This window comes from Musca vetustissima, unplaced genomic scaffold (genome assembly GCF_032173495.1).
Source record: "Musca vetustissima isolate MV318-11 ecotype Yass unplaced genomic scaffold, APGP_CSIRO_Mvet_v1 utg3081, whole genome shotgun sequence".
In the NCBI taxonomy this organism is placed as follows: domain Eukaryota; kingdom Metazoa; phylum Arthropoda; class Insecta; order Diptera; family Muscidae; genus Musca; species Musca vetustissima.
The window spans coordinates 416,976-440,894 of NW_026883736.1; the positions used below are offsets into that span (position 1 = coordinate 416,976).

Here is a 23,919-nt window from a genome sequence, read left to right on the forward strand (position 1 = left end):
AAAATATATTTTTTTTAAATCCACGCCTAAGGATGGACCCTAAAAGTCCTAAAACAATTTTTTATAAAATCCACGCCAAAGGATAGACCCTAAAGGCCCTTAATTTTTTTTTAAACCATGCCTAAGGATAAGGTTTGACCCTAAATGCCCTTAAACAATTTTTTTTATAAAATCCACGCCTAAGGAGACGCTAAAGGTCCTTAAACATATTTTTTTTTTTAAAAATCCACGCCTAAGGATAGACCCTAAAGGTTTTTAAACATATTTTTAAAAAAAATCCACGCCTAAGGTTAGACCATGATTTTTTTAAAAATCCACGCCAAAGGATAGACCTTAAAGGTCCTTAAAAATATTTTTTTTTAAAAATCCACGCTTAGGACCATGATTTTTTTTAAAATCCACGCCTAAGGTTAACCCATGACTTTTTTTTAAATCCACGCCTAAAGTTAGACCATGGATTTTTTTAATCCACGCTAAAGGATAGGTCCTTAAAAATATTTTTTTAAAAAAAAAAATATTTTTTTAAAAAAATATTTTTTTAAAAAATCCACGCCTATGGATAGACCCTAAAGGTCCTTATAAATATGTTTTTTAAAAAATCCACGCCTAAGGATAGACCATAAAAATATTTTTTTGAAAATCCTCGCCTAAGGATAGACCCTAAAGGTCCTTAAAAACATTTTTGAAAAAATCCGCGCCTAACGATAGACCCTAAAGGTCCTTAAAAATATTTTTTTTTTTTAAAGTCCACGCCAAGGATGGACCCTAAAGGTCCTTAAAAATATTTGTTTTTTTTTTAAGTCCACGCCAAGGATGGACCCTAAAGATCCTTAAAAATATTTTTTTAAAAAAATCCACGCCTAAGGATAGACCCCAAAGGTCCTTAAAAATATTTTTTTTTTAAAATCCATGCCTAAGGATAGACCCTATAAAATATTTTTTTTAAGGATAGACCCTCTTAGTTCCATATTGCCCCACTGTATCAATATATTTAAATGGCCATTCAATTCCAACTACCTATCCCCACCTCCAACCAACCAACTAAGCAATCCATTAATGTTTATTATAAGCGTGTATATTTGTTTGTGTGTGTATGTATTTAAGTATTGTGTAATTGTAGATGTAATGTATAATAGCCAACGACAGCAACAACAACAGCAACAACATAATTGAAGTAGTATTAAATGTTCGTTGAAACGGAAGCGTTAACAACTTGTGGCTGTGGACCCAGTGGTTCCTCGGTGGTTATAGTCCTTGCCGATGATGATGATGATGTCCATGCCGCCGTTGTTTTTGTTGTTGTTGCTATGTTTTTTCTCCCTTCATTATTATTATACTATTGTAGTAGTTGTTGTAGTAGTGATGACGTCTGGTGCTGGCTTTGCCCGAAAGTATGCTACAAAACTAAAACTGTAAACAACAATTTGGGTCAACACATCTCTGCGATAATCAGCTAAACTGCGGCTGCTGCTGCGGTTATTTAACAACTGAAAACCTTGTTCTCTAGCCACAGTATCTACCCCTCCCTCTCGCTCTCTCTCTCCCTCTCTCTATTGCTCTTTTTTTCCACTAACATAATTGTGTATTTTCCTACGTGTCAGTGTAGTTCTTAGTGTGTGTTCGAGTGTGTGTGTGCGGCCATTAAACCAATAAAATATCGACTTTAATTGAATTTGAAACTAAAATTGTTGTTCAATGTGTGTGTGTATTACTTGCTCTCTTACCCTCCATGTCTCTCTCACTTGCTCTTTCCGTCCTCTACATATGGTGATCTCTGTATAACCAATATTGTGCTAACATAGATATTTCCCCCCCTTCAACTACCTACAGCTCCTTCCTGTAAACGCTACACATATTTCCGCTGAAATCCAAAACCAAAAAAAAAATTGAAATTGAACTTTGAAAATTTAATTGAAAATTTCCCAAAAAACACAAAACAAAATTTTTACAGATTTACAATGTGGCTGTGCTTTAACACAATTCGGAAAAGTCTCACCAGGTAGAGAATTTATTTCTAAATATTTTTTTATTTATTTGAATTTAATTTATTATTTTTTTTTTAAAAAAATTATTCTCCAAACACAAAAAAATGCAATAAATGTCAATTAGAATTTTATTTATTTGGGCAAAATATTTATTCTCCTGCAAAATCTCTTCTAATCGTTCAATTATCGATGTTGATGGGGGATTTGCAATCACAACTCAATTGGCAATTGGAAATAAACAGAAAAAAAAATCACATTCAAAACAATAAAACACACACGCCTAAGGATAGGCAATGAAAAAATATTTATTTAAAAAATCCACGCCTAAGGATGGACAATAAAGGTCCTTAAAAATATTCTTTAAAAATCCACGCCTATGGATCTGTTTTGGGGCTTAAAAATATTTTTAAAAAATCCACGCCTATGGATCTGTTTTGGGGCTTAAAAATATTTTTAAAAAATCCACGCTATGGATCTGTTTTGGGGCTTAAAAATATTTTTAAAAAAATCCACGCCTAAGGATAGACACTAAAGGTCCTTAAAAATATTTTTTAAAAAATCCACGCCTAAGGATAGGCCATGAAAATATTAATTTAAAAAATCCACGCCTAAGGATAGGCTATGAAAATATTAATTTAAAAAATCCACGCCTAAGGATAGGCCATGAAAATATTAATTTAAAAAATCCACGCCTAAGGATAGGCCATGAAAATATTAATTTAAAAAATCCACGCCTAAGGATAGGCCATGAAAATATTAATGTAAAAAATCCACCACTAAGGATAGGCAATGTAAATATTTATTTAAAAAATCCACGCCTAAGGGTAGGCCATGAAAAATTATATATTTAAAAAAATTCACGCCTAAGGTTAGGTCATGATAATATTTCTTTAAAAAATCCACGCCTAAGGGTAGGCCATGAAAAATTATATATTTAAAAAATCCACGCCTAAGGATAGGCCATAAAAATATTCACTTAAAAAATCCACGTCTAATGATAGGCCACGAAAAACTATTAAAAAATCCACGCCTAAGGATAGGCCATGAAAAATACTTACAAAAATCCACGCATAAGGATAGGCCATGAAAAATACTTAAAAAAAATCCACGCCTAAGGATAGGCCATGAAAATATTAATTTAAAAAATCCACGCCTAAGGATAGGCCATGAAAATATTAATTTAAAAAATCCACGCCTAAGGATAGGCCATGAAAATATTAATTTAAAAAATCCACGCCTAAGGATAGGCCATGAAAATATTAATTTAAAAAATCCACGCCTAAGGATAGGCCATGAAAATATTAATTTAAAAAATCCACGCCTAAGGATAGGCCATGAAAATATTAATTTAAAAAATCCACGCCTAAGGATAGGCCATGAAAATATTAATTTAAAAAATCCACGCCTAAGGATAGGCCATGAAAATATTAATTTAAAAAATCCACGCCTAAGGATAGGCCATGAAAATATTAATTTAAAAAATCCACGCCTAAGGATAGGCCATGAAAATATTAATTTAAAAAATCCACGCCTAAGGATAGGCCATGAAAATATTAATTTAAAAAATCCACGCCTAAGGATAGGCCATGAAAATATTAATTTAAAAAATCCACGCCTAAGGATAGGCATTGGAAAATATTTTTTTAAAAAATTCACGCCTAAGGATAGGCCTTGGAAAATATGTATTTAAAATATCCACGCCTAAGGATTGACCATGAAAAAATATTTATTTAAAAAATCCACGCCTAAGGATAGGCCATGAAAATATTCATTTCAAAAATCCACGCCTAAGGATAGGCCTTGGAAAATATTTATTTAAAAATCCACGCCTAAGGATAGACCCTAAAGGTCCTTAAAAACATTTTTTAAAAATTCCGCGAAAAATTAAATATTAAAAAAAAAAAACAATAAGGAAAGTAGTAAAGTCGGACTAGGCGGACTATATGATACCCTTCACCAGTTTGGGTATATTCTACATATGTATCCCAACAGACGTCGCGTTTTTGTTATATATCTATATCTGAACCGATTTCAGGGCAACTTTTCAAATTTCGTTCAAATCGAAAGATATATAGGGGCTTTGCCGCACAATTTACATAAAATCGGACGAAAATATATATATGAGCTATATATAAATCTGAACCGATGTTCACGAAACTTAGCACACACCATGCTAGGCCTAGTTCAGTACGCTGTGCCAAATTTCGTGCAAATCGAAAGATATATAGAAACTTTGGTGCACCATTTGCATAAAATCGGAGGAAAGTATGTTCGGGAGCTATATCTAAATCTGAACCGATTTTCACGAATCTTAGCACAAATCATTCTAGGCTTAATTCAGTACGCTAAGCCAAAAAGAAAGTTGTTGTATAGGGACTTTGGTGCACCATTTACCTTAATTCGGAGGAAAATATATATGGGAGCTATATCTAAATCTGAACCGATTTTCACGAAACTCGGTACACATCATTCTAGGCTTAATGCAGTACGCTGTTCCAAATTTCGTGCAAATCGAAAGTTGTATAGGGACTTTGGTGCACCATTTACCTAAAATCGGGCGAAACTATATATGGGAGCTATATCTAAATCTGAACCGATTTTCACGAAACTTAGCACACATCATTCCTGACACAATTCAATAAGCTATGTCAAATTTCGTGCAAATCGAAGGATATATAGGGACTTTGCTGGACCATTTACATAAAATCGGACGAAAATATGTTTGAGAGCTATATATAAATCTGAACCGATTTTCCCGAAATTTACCACACATCATTCCTGACTCAATTCAGTACGCTGTGCCAAATTTCGTGCAAATCGAAAGATCTTTTGGGACTTTGGTGCACCATTTACCTAAAATCGGACGATAATATATATCTCTCATATATATTATCTAAATCTGAACCGATTTTCAAGAAACTTGGCACACATAATTCTAGGCTTAATTCAGTATGCTAAGCCAAATTTCGTGGAAATCGAAGGATAAATAGGACTTTGGTGTACCAGTTACCTTAAATCGGACGAAAATATATATGAGAGCTATATCGAAATTTAAACCGATTTTCTCGAAACTTATCACAAATCATTCCTGACTCAATCCAGTATGCTAAGCCAAATTTCGTGCAAATCGACAGTTGTATAGGGACTTCGGTGCACCATTTCCCTTAAATCGAACAAATATATATATATATATATATATATATATATAGGAGCTCGAAACTTAGCACACAACATTTTAGAATTAATTTAGTACGCTATGCCAAAGTTCGTGCAAATCGAATGATAAATAAGGACCTTTTTGCACCTTTTACTTTAGATTGGACGAAAATATATATGGGAGCTATATCTAAATCTGAACCGATATTCACGAAACTTAGCACACATCTGTCTAGATTTAATTCAGTACGCTATGCCAAATTTCGTGCAAATTGAAAGTTGTGTAGGGACTTTAGCACATGATTTTCATAATATCCGACGAAAATATATTTAATAATTTAACATGGACAGACAGACGGACGGACATGCATAAATCGACTTAGAAAGTGATTCTATGCATATTCTCAAAAGGAACCATGTTTCTATCTCGTTTCCTTTTGCCTGTTATAAACATATGCACAAAGACATAATACCCTGTACCACAGTGTGGTGAAGGGTATAAAAATCAACGCCTAAGGATAGACTACCGAAAAAAATTGGTCAAAAAAATATCAAAGATAGGCCATGAAAAATTATATTTAAAAAATCCACACCTAAGGATAGACAAAGGATAGGTCATGAAAATATTTATTCAAAAATCCACGCCATGAAATATCGTATGGGGCCGACTATATGATACCCTACACAATTTCTACGAAAATCTAACTTTCTAGGGTTCTATATTCTGACCATGGACAATATTTCGCGATATTTGCACCCACTTGATCGACTAGAGGTCAACAAATATTACTAATATTCAGTACAGTACTTCTAATTTATTGTCCAGATTCCCTTCACTGTGGGTTGTGTTGTGATGTTCGCCTTATAATTGTGGCCTATAGGTCGACTCGAAAAAACACACAAAATTAAGTTTTCGGTCCACTTCATCCCAATATTATTATCTGATCATCACCGAAAATTATAGGCGTTGTCCTTGACCATACCTGAATTCTCATGGAAAATTTCCAAGCGATCAGCGCTATATTTCCGCCCTCTAGTGTGGTAATGGGTTACCAAATAATATCTGAGTACGTAAGCATCTGTAAATATTTAAGTGTAACTCCCACATCTGAGTACATACGACCATATCATTGGTATCAATTTAAAGGTCAACCACTCCCCTTGGATAGGCTATCAACTACTCGGGTCTATGTCCATCAGGGATAAATGTATAAGCCATAGACTACACATTTTGTAATTTTTCACACAAAAATCAGGGTTCATTTGACCCGCTAAATATTGACTGATCTTTATAAAAACAGGCATGCTTATATTTTGGACCGATCACCTTCTCCATTTAAAAATTCGCTATGTTTGGGCCATAATTGCGGCCTCTGGAGCGATGAGAAAAACCGCCAAAAATAAAGTTTTTGGTCTATTTCATCCCCTAAATATTAACCGATCTTTACCAAAAACAATAGGGGTTTTCATTGACCAGAACCTATCCTACATGCAAAATTTTGGTGAAGATTGGTCCATAACTGTGGTCTGTATCGTGTTTGCAAAATATAATGGATAAACGGGCGGACGGACACACATGTCTAGATCGACTCAGCTAGTCGAGATATGTCTATCGGTATACTTAAAGGTTTGGGGCTGCACAAAGCTATAATACCCTGACAACATAGTTGTGTAGAAGGTAGGTTCCATGCTTTGTTGTAGGTCCTTAAAAATATTTGTAAAAATCCCCTTGTTAAAGGTCCTTAAAAGAATTCACGCCTTGTTAAGGGTCCTTAAAATAATCGACGCCTTGTTAAAGGTCCTTAAAAGAATTCACGCCTTGTTAAAGGTCCTTAAAATAATCCACGTCTTGTTAAAGGCCCTTAAAAGAATTCACGCCTTGTTAAAGGTCCTTAAAAGGTTCCACGCCTTGTTAAAGGTCCTTAAAAGATTCCACGCCTTGTTAAAGGTCCTTCAAAGAATCCACGCCTTGTTAAGGGTCCTTAAAATAATCCACGCCTTGTTATAGGTCCTTAAAAGAATTCACGCCTTGTTAAAGGTCCTTAAAGGATTCCACGCCTTGTTAAAAGTCCGTAAAAGATTCCACGCCTTGTTAAAGGTCCTTCAAAGAATCCACGCTTTGTTAAGGGTCCTTAAAATAATCCACGCCTTGTTAAAGGTCCTTAAAAGATTGGTCCATAATTGTGGCTTGTATCGTGTTTACAAATTACTATGGACAGACGGACACACATGTCTAGATCGACTCAGCTAGTCGAGATATGACCGGTATACTAAAAGGTGGGTCTAGGAACAATATTTCGCGGCGTTACAAACCTGACAACATAGCTGTGTAGGGTATAAAAATCCTCTCCAATTCTATGTCCATAAAAAATAGTTTTTAACAATCAAAGTCCATTATAGGTTCCTGATAATATTTAAAAAAAATCCACGTTTAGGTACCAGACAAATATTTAAAGAAACTACGCTAATTTTGGGTAATTGAAAAAAATATTTAAAAAAAAAATCGTCGCCTATTTTTTTCGACGCCAGTATTTGATGTTGTCCCAGGAATTGGGGGATGTGGCTGCCGAAGGCAAAGCCTGCCACTTTCTGGGCTACGTTCACTATTGCCTTGGCAACTATCGCGAGGCGGTGCGCTACTACGATCAGGACCTGGCTCTGGCCAAAGATTTGCAGGACAAGGTGAACATGGGCAGGGCCTACTGCAACTTGGGTCTGGCACATCTGGCATTGGGCAATACGCAAGCAGCACTGGAGTGTCAAAAGTATTTCCTGGCGGTTGCACACATGACGAATCACCTGTCGGGAAAATTTCGGGCACTCGGCAACATCGGCGACATCCTGGTGCGTACTGGGGACGTCGAAGAGGGTGCGAGAATGTATCAACGTCAACTGACCTTGGCCCGTCATGCGCGAAAGAGGTCAATGGAGGCGGCAGCCTGCGGAGCCCTAGGCTTGGCACACAGGCTCATTAAAAATACGACAAAGCTCTGGGATATCATACACAGGAGCTGTCGCTGCGCCAGCAAATGTCAGACCTGAAAGGAGAATGCAAAGCTCATGGACACTTGGCCGTGAAGTGCTACCAGGATCAGCTGACGAGGTCTCAAGAACTGCACGACTCGGCCATAGAAGCTCAAACGTTCGGAAACCTAGGCATAGCCTAATTAAACATGGGCCACTACGAGGACGCCATCGGCTATTTAGAGTAGCAATTGGGCACTTTAGAACGAGTGAATCAACCAACAACTCAGCACGACAGAGCGAGAGCCCTGGGTCATTTGGGCGATTGCTACGATGCCTTAGGAGACTACGAAGAAGCCATAAATGCTATGAGCGTCATCTACAACTGGCCACATCGCTGCAAAGCTTGCGAGATCAAGAGAAGGCTTACAGGGGCATGGGACACAGCCACCGAGCCCTGGGCAACCTGCAAGAGGCATTGGTATGTTTGGAGAAGCGTTTGGTCGTGGCACACGAATTGGGTAGCGCGGCTGAAGTGAAGGCTGTGGCATATGGAGACCTCGGCAACATTCATTGTGCCCTGGGCAACTACGAGCAGGCAAGGAACTGTCTGGAGCACCAGCAAGAAATCGCCCGTGAGTTAGGGGACCTGACAACACAGCTGTGTAGGGTATAAAAATCCTCTCCAATTCTATGTCCCTAAAAAAGTATTTTTAAATAATCCAAGCCCATTATAGGTCCCTGATAATATTTTAAAAAAATCCACGTTTAGGTACCAGACAAATATTTTAAGAAACTACGCGAATTTTGGGTAATTGAAAAAAATATTTTTAAAAAATCGACGCCTATTTTTGTAAATACATGCCAATCGACAGCTGTTTTTGAAAAAAACTCCACCTATTTTGAGTATTTGAAAATAATATTTTTTAAAAAAATCGACGCCTATTTGAAAAAATCCACGCCTGTTATAGGTCCTCAAAAAAATATTTTAACATATCCAGGGCGATCATAGGCCCTCATACAATATTTTGTAAGGGCCTATGATCGGTACTTGTGTACTTGAAAATATATTTTTTTATAAATCCCCCCTATTGTAGGTCCTCAAAAAATATTTGTAATAAATCCACACCTTGTTGCAGGTCCTTGAAAAAATATTTTTAAAAATTTGAACTCTCAGGCTGCAGGGTACCCTCTATTGTCTTCAAAAAAAGAAATCTCACCACTGAATATTTTTGTTTGTTTTTATTTTTTTTCTTGTGATTTGTTATTTATTGGCATGTCCATATGTAGGTATGTCGCAATATCCTTCTATTGTTGTTTTTGTTTTTTAATATTTTTATGTATTGTTGTAAGGCTTTATTTGTTTTTATATTCTGTACAAAAACAACAACAACAACCCCAACACAATCAAATGAATTTCAGAAAAAGATGCCAAAGGTGAGAATATTGTTATTGCTGGGGTGTTGTTAAAGTGTTCGACAGTGGTGTTGTTGGACCGAGGTGGGGGCAGGAGAGGAGGGTGAGAACAAAAATAACTTTATTTTACATATGTACATATGTTATGGCTGTCCTGACTAGGGGCTGTGGTGTGGTTTTTATTGCCCCTTTTTTTTTGCAATGACATTTTCAAAGCAACCAACCAAACAGCCAACCAACCAGCCAGCCATTCAAAGGACAGGCCCTACACCATCCAGCCAGCAAATGGGCCGACTGACTCACGATATGACTGAATGAATGAATGACTGAATGAGCAACAATAAATTGACACAAACAAATTGAGGTCAATTGGTGTTATTTTTGTGTCATTTTCTGTTGTTTTTCAATTCGCCTAACTCGATGGCGTTGTTCGCCATTCTTTTTTTTTCTGCCTCTCTCTTCAGCTTGGTTTGGTGGAAAAATATTTTGTTATGGGTGACAAGTTCGGAAACAAAGCCATCTGCCGCCATAGGTTTTTTGTCATTGGCATTCTGCTTCTTCTTCTTATGTGTGTTTTTTTGTGGTTCTCTAACATCCAATCAAGATGGTTATTTGTGGGGTAACTAAATAAAGGTAATTCGTCCTGAGGCTATTTTATGTCTTTGTTTTTTTCCCCACATCACAAAGCAGGCCAGTGGTTGGGAGCAACAACAACAGCCGCTTTCATTAGCCGAAAGAAAATACTAGGTACACACAAAAGGTCATACATGAAAGGATTATAAAGTGGAAAAATATACATTGGGGGGCAAAGGATATAAACAAAGACCTATAATAGGTGCGGATTTTTTAAAAAAATATTTTTCTAAAGTCTATCATCAGGCGTGGATTTTTATAACCTGCACCACACTGTGGTGGTGTGGTGCACGAAATTTGGCGCAGTGTAATGAATTAGGTCTAGAATGATTTGTGTTAAGTTTCGTGAAAATCGGTTCAGATTTAGTTATAGCTCCCATATATATCTTCGTCCGATTTAAGGTAAATGATGCACTAAAGTCCCTATTTATTATTCGATGTGCACGAAATTTGGCACAGCGTAATGAATTAGGTGTAGAATGATGTGTGTTAAGTTTCGTGAAAATCGATGCAGATTTAGATATAGCTCCCATATATATTTTCGTCCGATCTAAAGTAAAATGTGCAAAAGGTCCCTATTTATCATTCGATTTGCACGAAATTTGGCATAGCGTACTAAATTAAGTCTAAAATAATGTGTGCCATGTTTCGTGAAAATCGGTTCAGATTTAGATATAGCTCCCATATATATTTTCGCCCGATTTTAGGTAAATGGTGCACCAAAGTCCCTATATATCTTTCGATTTGCACGAAATTTGACACAGCGTAATGAATTAGGTTTAGAATGATGTGTGTTAAGTTTCGTGAAAATCGGTTCAGATTTAGATATAGCTCCCATATATATTTTCGCCCGATTTAAGGTAAATGGTGCACCAAAGTCCCTTAATATCTTTCGATTTGAACGAAATTCGGCACAACGTAATGAATTAAGTCTAGAATGATTTGTGTTAAGTTTCCTGAAAATCGGTTCAGATTTAGATATAGCTCCCATATATATTATCGTCCGATTTAAGGTGAAAGGTGCACAAAAGTCCCTATATATCATTCGATTTGCACGAAATTTGTCACAGCGTAATGAATTAGGTCTAGAATGATGTGTGTTAAGTTTCGTGAAAATCGGTTCAGATTTAGATATAGCTCCTATATATATTTTCGTCCGATTTTATGTAAATGGTGCACCAAAGTCGATTAATATTTTTCGATTTGCATGAGATTTGGCACAGCGTAATTAATTAGGACTAGAATGATGTATGCCAAGTTTCGTGAAAATCGGTTCAGATTTCGATATAGCTCCCATATATATTTCCGTCCGATTTAAGGTAAATGGTGCACCAAAGTCTCCAAATATCTTTCGATTTGCACGAAATTTGGCACAGTGTACTGAATAAAGCCTTGAATGATGTGTGCCAAGTTTCGTGAAAATCGGTTCAGATTTAGATATAGCTCCCATATATATTTTCGTCCGATTTAAGGTAAATGATGTACCAAAGTCCCTTAATATCTTTCGATTTGCACGAAATTTGGCATAGCGTAATGAATTAGGTCTAGAATGATTTGTGTTAAGTTTCCTGAAAATCGGTGCAGATTTAGATATAGCTCCCATATATATTTTCGCCCGATTTAAGGTAAATGGTGCACCGAAGTCCCTTTACAACTTTCGATTTGCACGAAATTTGACACAGCGTAATGACTTAGGCCTAGAATGATGTGTGCCAAGTTTCGTGAAAATCGATTCAGATTTAGATATAGCTTCTATATGTGACCAAATAAAAAATTTAGTATGGGTTATTTTATTATTATAGCTTTGTGCAGCCCCAAGAGTTTGTAACGCCGCGAAATATTGGTCCTATACCCACCTTTAAGTATACCGATCGTCATATCTCGACTAGCTGAGTCGATCTACACATGTGTGTCCGTGCTTCTTCACGAAATTTTGCATGTAGGATGGGTCCTGGCCAATGAAGACCCCTATTGTTATTGGTAAAAATCGGTTAATATTTAGGGTATGAAATGGACCACAAACTTTATTTTTGTTGGTTTTTTTTGATCGCTCCAGAGGCTGCAATTAATTTTACATGGAGAAGGGAATCGGGCCAAAGAATAAGCATGCCTGCTATCATACACATAGGACAATATTTAGCGGGTCAAATGAACCCAGACTTTTGTGTAAAAAAAGTAAATCTATAGCGTATAGAAAAACATACAAAATTATTATATCCATGACCTTTAAATTGATACAAATTATATTGTCGTATGTACTCGGATGTAGGAGCTACACTTATATATTTACAGGTGCTAATGTTTTCATATATAATTTATTTACCACACACAATTATAAATTTTATAACTTAATTGTGTTTTTAGATGAAGGCCACAATTGAACATCCCAACACCACCCACGGTAAAGGAAATCTTGAATATTGTATTGACAAAAAATGGAAAACACTTAGATAGGTTGCAAGGTGGCAGGAATGTTGGAAACCAACATTTTGTTGGGAAGGATGGGAGGCGGCATACTGTCCTTGTTAAATGTTTGATGCCCTCCAAAAAAATTGCTGATTACAATTTCTAAAATCATTGCTTAAAGGCCTATTTATTCAATTTTTCAACTTCGAACGATAGTGCGTATGATTTATTTTAATTATGGGTAGTTTTGTTGTTTTCCCCATAACTTCGTTATTTGTAAAGCAAATTAAATTTTTTTGGAGGCAAAGTAAAGAAAACATTCCCAGCAAAAATTCAAAATTATTGAAACCCCTTTAAATTTAAATTGTTATATAAGAAATATAACAATTTCTAAAAAAATATTTTCACAATTATAAATTTGCTAATTATTTCCTTAGATGAGGTTGAAACTTTCGGATGAACTCTATAAAAAATTATTTTTACTTTTGAAGGGCTTTACTATCAAAATATGTCAATAATTTAAGCTCTAGAAGCTATTTAAAGCCCGGTACCATAGTGCGTATGATTTATTTTAATTATGGGTATTTTTGATATTTTCCTCATAACTTCGTTATTTATGACGCAAATTCTATTTTTCTGGTGGCAAAGTGAAGAAAACATTCCCTGAAAAAATACAAAATTATTAAATACACAATAAGAATTGATTAAAAATATAAAAAAATACAAATTTTCAAAAAAAATTATTTTCACAATTATCAATTTTATAACTAATTCGTTAGATGAAATTGAAACATCCTGATGGACCATATAGAAAATTATTTTACTTGAGGAGGGCTTTACTATCAAAATATGTCAATAATTTAATCTCTAGAAGCTATTTAAAATTTCCCAACTATTTAAAATTGAATATCATCGAAATTCCTCACCTAACCTCCAAATACCCCCTTCGGCTGTCCAATATCCTTTCCTTTGTTTTGTTGGCAAATAACATGTGATTTCCTTTTTGGGGGGAAGGAAATTGAAATGAAATGTATACATGTACATGTAATACAAACACACACACACATTCTCACATACATATATACACTCTACAAAACATTAATGCAATTTTCGATTTTTCCGCCACCCAACCTCCCTCTCTACACCGACACTTTCCCCCACCAAATTCAACCAGCAACTGGTAAACACAATCAGGGTAAATATAACCCAGCTACCCAGCTATCAATCAACAAAAATATTCGGTGAATGGAAGCAAAGGTGTTGGAGGTGTCAGGGTGGTCGATCGGTGGGTTGGTTGGTTCGCGGGTTCAAAAATTTTCCAATAAATTTTTATTTTTATAGACGAGGCTCAAATGGAGTACATTATCATTTTCACACCTTAATTGTTTGGAGGGGGTTATTTTTATGTCTCGTTCTCCCCAACCCACCCTCCTCTCCTCCCATTCCATTTCATGGCACTATAAAACCAATTGACCAATGTATGGCTGCCTCTCCATTCTAGCCATGCGTTTGTGGGCTTCTCGAGCTCCATTCAATGGCTGGCTTTTAATTTTTTATTGAATTTTGCAATTAGGCTTTAATAGGGTGGGTCGAAGGGCAAAGGAGGGCAGATTTTGAAATACAAAAAAAAATTTGTTAGGTCTTCCAAGGTCTTTGGACAAAATTTTGTATTCGTTCTTGTATTTCAGGACAGTTGAAAATCCCTTTTAACGTTCCACCCTAATATTACTCCACATGACTGAATATTTCGATACTGTTCAGCAATTTGTTCGTGGCTTATTATCATGGTTTGTGTGAGTTCAATGGTGTGAAATATCCGGCTCATTCATGCTTGGTCATTTACTTCAAGTCATGGCCTTAGTTTTTTTTTATAGAAAAAAAAGTCGAGTCCCGAGGTCCTCAGAATTTTTCTATAGAAAAAATGACGAGTCCCGAGGGCCTCAGAATTTTTTCTATAGAAAAAACTCCAGTTCCGAGGGCCTCAGAATTTTTTCTATAGAAAAAAAGACGAGTCCCGAGGGTCTCAGAATTTTTTCTATAGAAAAAATTCTGAGGCCCTCGGGATTTGAGTTTTTTCTATAGAAAAAAGACGAGTCCCGAGGTCCTCAGAATTTTTTCTATAGAAAAAAGACTAGTCCTGAGAGCCTCAGAATTTTTTCTATAGAAAAAAGACGAGTCCAGAGGGCCTCAGAATTTTTCTATAGAAAAACCAGTGAGCGGAGCAGTATAGTCGGACGGGGCCGACCATACGATACCCTACACAACTACCACGGAACTCAAATTTTCTGCGGATGTTTATTCCGAGACTGGGCAATATTTCGTGATATTTGCCCCTTCTTCCTCACATTGACATATTTTCCGAATATTACCAGTATTCAGTACATCTATTGTCCAGATTCCCTTCACCGTGAGTTGTGTTGTGATGTTCGGCTTTCATTTGAGGTCTATAGATCGACTCGAAAATAACACAAAAAATTAAGTTTTCGGTCCACTTCATTCCAAAATTATTAACTGATCAGCACCGAAAATTATAGGCGTTGTCCTTGACCATAACTGGAACCTCATGGAACATTTCAAAGCGATCAGCGCTATAGTTCCGCTCTCCAGAGTGATAATGGGTTACTAAATAATATACGAATATGGAGATACCTGTAAATATTTGGGTGTAACTCCCACATCCGAGCACATACAACAATATAATTGGTCTTAATTTAAAGGTCAACCACTCCTCTTGGATATAATATCAACTTCTCGGGTATATGTCCTTCAGGGGTAAATATATACGCCATAGAATACAAATTTTGTCATTTTTCACACAAAAGTCAGGGTCCATTTGACCCGCTAAATATTGACCGATCTTTCTCCAAACAGGCATGCTTTTTCTTTGGCCCGTTCCGCTTCTCCATGCAAAATTTCACGATGTTCGGACCATTGTTGCGGCCTCTGGAGCGACCAGAAAAACCGATAAAAATTAAGTATTTGGTCCATTTCATCCCCTAAATATTAACCGATCTTTCCCAAAAACAATAGGGGTCTTCATTGGCCAGAACCCATCCTACATGCAAAATTTCGTGAAGATTGGTCCATAACTGTGGCCTGTATCGTGTTTACAAATTATAATGGACAGACGGACGGACGGACGGACGGACGGACACACATGTCTAGATCGACTCAGCTAGTCGAGATATGACGATCGGTATACTTAAAGGTGGGTCTAGGACCAATATTTCGCAGCGTTACAAACTTGTGGGGCTGCACAAAGCTATAATACCCTGACAACATAGTTGTGTAGGGTATAAATACGAGTCCCGAGGGCCTCAGAATTTTTTCTATTAAAAAAACTCAAATCCCGAGGTCAAAAAACTCAAAAAAGACGAGTCCTGAGGGCCTCAGAATTTTTTCTATAGAAAAAAGACGAGTCCTGAGGGCCTCAGAATTTTTTCTATAGAAAAAAGACGAGTCCTGAGGGCCTCAGAATTTTTTCTATAGAAAAAAGACGAGTCCTGAGGGCCTCAGAATTTTTTCTATAGAAAAAAGACGAGTCCTGAGGGCCTCAGAATTTTTTCTATAGAAAAAAGACGAGTCCCGGGGGCCTCAGAATTTTTCTATAGAAAAAAGACGAGTCTTGAGGGCCTCAGAATTTTTCTATAGAAAAAAGACGAGACCCGAGGGTCTCAGAATTTTTTCTATAGGAAAAATGACGAATCCCGAGGGCCTCAGAATTTTTTCTATAGAAAAATGATGAGTCCCGAGGGCCTCAGAATTTTTTCTATAGAAAAAATGACGAGTCCCGAGGGCCTCAGAATTTTTTCTATAGAAAAAATGACGAGTCCCGAGGGCCTCAGAATTTTTTCTATAGAAAAAAGACGAGTCCTGAGGGCCTCAGAATTTTTTCTTTAGAAAAAAGTGGAGTCCCGAGGGCCTCCGAATTTTTTCTATAGAAAAAAGACGAGGCCCGAGTGCCACAGAATTTTTTCTATAGAAAAAATGTGAGTCCCGAGGGCCTCAGAATTTTTTCTATAGAAAAAAGACGAGTCCCGAGGGCCTCAGAATTTTTTCTATAGAAAAAAGTCGAGTCCCGAGGGCCTCAGAATTTTTTCTATAGAAAAAATGTCGAGTCCCGAGGGCCTCAGAATTTTTTCTATAGAAAAAAGACGAGTCCCGAGGGCCTCAGAATTTTTTCTATAGAAAAAAGACGAGTCCCGAGGGCCTCAGATTTTTTTTCTATAAAAAAAGTCGACTGCCGAGGTCCTCTGAGCCCCTCAAGGGCTTCAGAATTTTTTCTATAAACAAAAAACCGGGTCCCGAGGGCCTCAGATTTTTTTCTATAGAAAAAAGACGAGTCCCGAGGGCCTCAGATTTTTTTCCATAGAAAAAAGACGAGTCCTGAGGGCCTCAGAAATTTTTCTCTTGGGACTCAAAATTGTTTCTATAAAAAAAAACTCGAGTCCCGAGGGACTCAGAATTTTTTCTATACAAAAAAGAGGACCTCAGAATTTTTTTCTATAGAAAAAATGTGAGTTCTGTGGGCCTCAGAATTTTTTTTATAGAAAAAAAATGTGTCCTGCTGCCCAGAATGTTTGCTATAGACCTGAGAACCTCTTTATTTGTCCTCTGATGATTTGTATCCTTTTCTTTGCAAAAATCCTCCTTAATTTCGACCTTGTAGCGAAATTTTTATTGGCCTCCTTGGAAAAAATACACAAAATTTAATTAACGTGGTGTTTACGTCATGTCAAGTTCCAAAGGACATGGCTCCATCTGTTGTAGGCCCTTAATTTTCATCATCGTCGTCATCATCCACACCTTGTTATTGAATTCCGAAGAAATAAGAACGAACCACAATCTTACATGCCACCAGTCGCTTGTTGAATGACATGCCAGCCAGGACATGGGGTCCTTTTATGACTTCTTCCAAACCTTGTGCATTTCAATTCGGCCATGTTATTGGAAACGATTTATTTGTGGCAATGCAATACAACTGAGTCAATTTTTGGGGGGGTTACCCCCAGAATTGCATGACATTTTATGGTTTTGTTTGCAATGACCGTAACATACAGGATGTTTGCAGAAAAAAATGCATGAACATGCATGCATACCTACATGATGTAGTCGATTTTTTTTCTGCTGAATATTTCATATTGGCAAGGTCCTGTGAAGGAAAAATAATGGAAAAAATTTAGATAGGTTGTAGGGGGGAAGGAATGTTGGAAACCAACTCTAAGTTTGGGGAGAATGAGAGCCAGAAAGGTGTCCTTGTTTGGTGTTTGATGCCCTCCAAAAATTGCTGATTACAATTGTTTACAAAAGTTGTTAAAATGTCTGTTTTTTCTATTTTTCAATTTCGGACTATAGTGCGTATGATTTATTTTAATTATGGGTAGTTTTGTTATTTTCCCCATAACTTCGTTATTTGTAAAGCAAATTCAATTTTTCTTGTGGCAAATTGAAGAAAACATTCCCAGAAAAAATACAAAATTATTGAATATACAATAAAAATTGATTAGAAATATAAAAAATACAAGTTTTCAAAAAAAAGTTATTTTCACAAATATAAATTTTTTAACTAATTCGTTAGATGAAGTTGAAACACCCTGATGGACCCTATGAAAATTTATTTTACTTGAGAAGGGTTTTACTATCAAAATATGTAAATAATTTAAGCTGTAGAAGCTATTTAATGTCCGGTACCATAGTGCGTATGATTTATTTTAATTATGGGTAGATTTGTTAGTTTCCTCATAACTTCGTTATTTGTAAAGCAAATTTTATTTTTCTGGAGACAAATTAAAGAAAACATTCCCAGAAAAAATACAAAATTATTGAAACCCCCATTAAATTTTTTTTGGATACATAAAAAATTTATAAATTAAAAAAATATATTTTTACATTTATAAATATTTTTATTTTTTCCATAGATGAGGTTGAAACTGTCGGATGGGATCTATAAAAATTAGTTTACTGTTGGAGGGATTACAATATGTCAATTATTATAGATTTGGGAAATATTTTAAGTTTGGTACCATACGGCGTATGATTTATTTTAATTATGGGTATTTTTGATATTTTCCTCATAACTTTTTTATTTACAAAGCAAATTCTATTTTTCTGGCGGCAAATTAAAGAAAACATTCCTAGGAAAAATACAAAATTATTGAAACCCCTATAAACGTTTTTTGAATACATAAAAAAATTAAAAATTTCAAAATCTGTTTTTCTTATTTAAAATTTTTCTATTATTGCGATAGCTAAGGATTCAACTCCCTGATGGACTATATTAAAATTTATTTTACTTCTGAAGGGGTTTACATTCACAATATGTCAATTATTTTAGTTCCTGGAGCTATTTAAAGCTCGATACCATAGTGCGTATGATTTATTTTAACTTTGGGGTATATTTGGCATTTTCCTCATAACTCTTTTATTTGTAAAGCCAATTCAATTTTTCTGGTGACAAATTAAAGAAAACATTCCTAGAAAAAATACAAAATTATCAAATACGCAATAAAAATGTGAAATTTAAAAGAAAAATTATTTTTTTTTTAATTTTTATTTTGTCCATTTTGGCTGGTGGCAGTCATGCCTTTTTGTTTATTTTGTGAACCATAAAAATGCTGTTATCGATCTTTATGCATTTTTTTAATGGTATAGACAACAGTTCTATAGAGAATAGTTCTATGAGATTAAATGGAGACACTCCAAAGGTTTCCAAACCCTTGGAAATTACAAAAATCTAGATTTGTTTAATTAAGGCCCTAGTCATTTTTCTACTTTTGTCATGAGAAGCATTTTTGGAGCCTTTGTCGGATAAAGGACCTTTGAAATATATCTTTAAATTTTATTTAAATATTATTTTAAACTTCCATACCTACCCCGGTCTTTGTATGTTTTTAATTTTTATTTTGTTTTTTTTCCCTTCTAGAAACACCACTATGGCTGCTATTACAGGTTGCACCGATACGCAACGAACGGGATTTGGTTGTATTGTTCCTGTTAACATTTCGCGATATTACCGCCCTCAAACAACCGATCGACAGCGAAGATACCAAAGGTGGTAAGTAAAACATAAACAAAAACCTATAAAATCGTCTACCTTTTCATGTTTCTTCTTGTAAATATAATTCTTCTCTATGTGCGTGCGTGTGTTTGTTATTTTAAAGTCTATATTTTACAGATTTACTTAGCAAAAAAATAAATAATAAATAAAAAAGACATTGGAACCTCTTGCAAGGAAAAAACTCTCCTATGGAAAACCAAAAAAAAACTTTAAGAGTAATGGGTTTTTGGTATCCTATCCCACCCCTCTCAAGTGGTTCCATTGTGTCTAGAAAAAAAGTGTATATAACAAAAATATTATGTACAAAGAACTCACATATATATCTATATACCCAACACCACTGTGTAAGCCCTCAATGATAGACTTTGATATTGAAAAAAATCGAAGTCCCTAGCTCCAATGCTTTGTCTGATTTTCTTTATTTTTATCTACAAACTATAGTGCGTATGATTTATTTTAATTATGGGAATTTTTGTATTTTCATCATAACTTCGTCAATTGTTAAGCAATTCAAATTATTTTTGGGTCAATCTAAAGAAAACATTCGCACCAAAAATACAAAATTAATAAATACATAATATAAATTTATATGGTGTCCAAAAATAATTAAAATTTATAGATTTTTTATTATTTTTTTTTTTTAAGTTGTAGATATTTTATCTTCTTTTCCACATTCCGAAGGTTCTATTGCTCATTTTGAAATTATTTGACTTAAGAAGATTTTTGGAGATACGATTTGTTTGTTATTTTTGATAAAGTCGGAATTTTAAGCGTAGTACCATAGTGCGTATGATTAATTTAAATTATGGGTAGTTTTTGTATTTTCTTCATAACTTCGTCAATTGTTAAACAATTCAAATTATTTTTGGGTCAATCTAAAGAAAACATTCTCAAAAAAAATATAAAATTATTAAACACAATACAAATTCGTATGGAATTTTAAAATAATTAAAGTTTACAGAATTTGTTTACTATTTTTTAGGTTGTAGATTTGATTTTATTTTCTTTTCTATATTCAGAAGATTCTATGACTCATTTTAAAATTATTTGTTATAAGGAGATCTTTAGCGATACGTTTTAATTATTATTTTTGGTAAAATCCCAATTTTAAGCATAGTACCATAGTGCGTATGATTTATTTTAATTATGGGTATTTTCCATATTTTCTTCATAACTTCGTTAATTGTTAAGCAATTTAATTGGTTTTTATGGCAATTGAAAGACAAAATTTGAGCCTAAAATACAAAATTACTTAATACACAATATATAAGTATGTAGAATTAAAAAAGAATAAATTTTATAGGAATTTTTTATGATTTTTTTAGTTATTTGAAATAGTTGAAATATTTTTTCCATATTCCGGAGATTGTATGGCTCATTTTAAAATTATTTGACATAAGGAGACCTTAAGCGATACTTTTTGATTATTATTTTTGGTAAAATATCAATTTTAAGCATAGTACCATAGTGCGTATGATTTATTTTAATTATGGGTATTTTTTGTATTTTCTTCATAACTTCGTCAATTTTTAATCAAATGAGCTGGATTTTATGGCAATTGAAAGGCAACATTCGCACCAAAAATACAAAATTAAATTAAATACGCAATACATAATTATATAAAATTTTAAAATAATTACAATTAATAGGAATTTTTTTATGATTTTTTAGATGTATACTTCTGAATATTTTTTCTATTTTAGGGAGACTCTATAACCACCCTTTAAATCTTAATTTTATTAAGGAGGTCTTCATAGACACGTTTTCATTACAATTTTTGGTAAAAGCTCGATTTTCAGCCAAGTATCATAGTGTCTATGATTTATATTAATTATGGGTATATTTTGTATTTTCTTCATAACTTCGTTAATTGTTAATCAATTGAGTTGGTTTTTATGGCATTGAACGAGAACATTCGCCCCTAAAATACAAAATTATTAAATAAACAACATATGTTTATAAGAGATTATAAAATTATTAAAATTTACAAGAATCTGTTTTATGATTTTGTTAGTGGGCAATTTCTTATATATTTTGTATATATAGTAGAACTTAGAACTCCATTTGTAATTTATTTAGTTTAAGGTATATGTTAAGATTTAAGTTTGTCCATTATTTTGGATACAAATCGAATTTTACGACCTGTACCATAGTGCGTATGATTTATTTTAATTATGGGTATTTTTTGTATTTTCTTCATAACTTTTTTATTTGTTAAGGAATTTCGTTGGTTTTTACGGCAATTGAAAGAAAACATTCGCACAAAAAATACAAAATTATCAAATGGAAAAGATTATTGGAATCATAAAAAATAAAATTATTTTATTACAGAAAAAAATTGGCAGAACTTGAATTTTTTCTAGGACATGTATATTTTTTGTCAATCATAGACATCCTTTTTTGAGAGAGAGAGAGAGAACTTCCTGTACGAATACTCGAAGTGGTGTTGGGTATCATGAAATCGGTTGTGTCCGACTTTTTTCTCATTTTCTTACTATTCTTAATTAAATAATCTTCAGCAAAACTGATGTGTCTTTAAAACAATGCATGAGTGTGTGTTCTAAGGAAAAATATATAAATACATATGTACATACTACAGCAACACCTTTCACAACTTCTATCGAATTAGACTTTAGATTTTTCATTCTTTATATAAAATATATTAAGCAATTAAAAATGAAATAAATATATTCAAACACAGAATTTTTAATAACCCCTACAGCTATCGAAACATGAAAAAAAATAGAAAACAAATTGACTTCCATGGTTCAATTAAATTGAGATATTTAAACTCTGATTGTGATATAAAGATTATCAGTAAATAAATTTTATTTATTTATGATTTTATTTATTTACCAATTTATTTATTTTTTATTTTTTTTTATTTTTTTTTTTTTTTGATGCAAATTAAGGAAACATTTCCTCAATATTAATTATTAGCAGATGCATTTGGAATAGAGGAAATCCGGGGGTATAGATTTCCACTATTCAAAATTTATTTTTTATTATTTAAGAAATATTTACCTTTTTATCCATTCTTTCGGCTCTAGAGGCACTTTTAAGCCTCGTACCATAGTGCGTATGATTTATATTAATTATGGGTATCTTTGGTATTTTCTACATAACTATTTCATTTCTCAAGCTATTTTAGTTATTTCTGTGACAAAATGAAGTAAACATTTTCGCAAAAAATACAAAATTATTTAGTATACTAGAAGTCATTGGATGAATTAAAAAACAACTTCATAAAAAATATTTTTTTTTTTTTAATTTTTGATACCTCGATACCATTTAAGAAGTTAAACCCACTTATTAATTCAGGTCAATAAATATTTTGAATAAGAAGTTCCCCAATGTTATAATTTGTCCATTATTTGGGCTCTAGCGGCACTTTTAAGCCTCGTACCATAGTGCGTATGATTTATATTAATTATGGGTATTTTTGGTATTTTCTTCATAACTTTTTTATTTACCATGTAATTTTGTTCATTTTGGTGTCCATCTAAAGAAAACATTCGCCACAAAAATACAAAATTCTTAGATACACCAGAAAAATTATGTGATAGCTTTTAAATTATATATTTTTATTATATATTTAGTTTTGGCCATATTGTCATATAAAGTTTATGGGTATCTAGTTTATTCTACTATTTAGTAGATGATAAATCCACTTATTTAGGGCATTTAATAACAATTTTCATTAAGAAAATCCCTACCTCTACAATTTGTCCACTATTTTGGCTCTAGCGGCAATTTTAAACAAAGTACCCGAGTGCGTATGATTTATTTTAATTCTGGATATTTTTGGTATTTTCTTCAAAACTTTTTTATTTGTCATGGAATTTTATTGATTTTGGTGTCCATCGAAAGAAAACATTCACCACAAAGATACAAAATTATAAAATATGAGAGAAACAATTTCATTAAATTAAAAAAAAAAATCAAAAATTAAAATGCTGATGATTGACATATTTATTATTAGTTCTCATAATTATTAGATGTCAAATCTACTTATTACTTCAGTTAAAAACATATTTTGAATAGGAAGATCTCCACTGTTATAATTTGTCCATTATTTGGGCTCTAAATTAAATTTTAAGCAAAGTACCCGAGTGCGTATGATTTATATTAATTATGGATATTTTTGGTATTTTCTTCATATATTTTTTATTTATCATGCAATTTTTATGATTTTCGTGCCCATCGAATGGAAACATTCACCACAAAAATACAAAATTCTTAGATACTCCAGAAAAATTATATACATATATTTAAAAATATATATTTTCATTATTTTTTCTT

The 23,919-nt window shown here is 33.8% G+C and overlaps 1 protein-coding gene across 1 annotated transcript in view; it reads left to right on the forward strand.

Moving 5' to 3' along the window:
* The window catches only part of LOC133330772 (potassium voltage-gated channel protein eag), a 113,736-nt gene that overhangs the window by 55,327 nt on the left and 34,490 nt on the right, over positions 1 to 23,919 (forward strand). Inside the window, exon 4 of the mRNA XM_061539181.1 lies at positions 19,483 to 19,614. Within this exon, the coding sequence (XP_061395165.1) occupies positions 19,483 to 19,614 (132 nt within the window). The remainder of the gene's footprint in view (positions 1 to 19,482; positions 19,615 to 23,919) is intronic.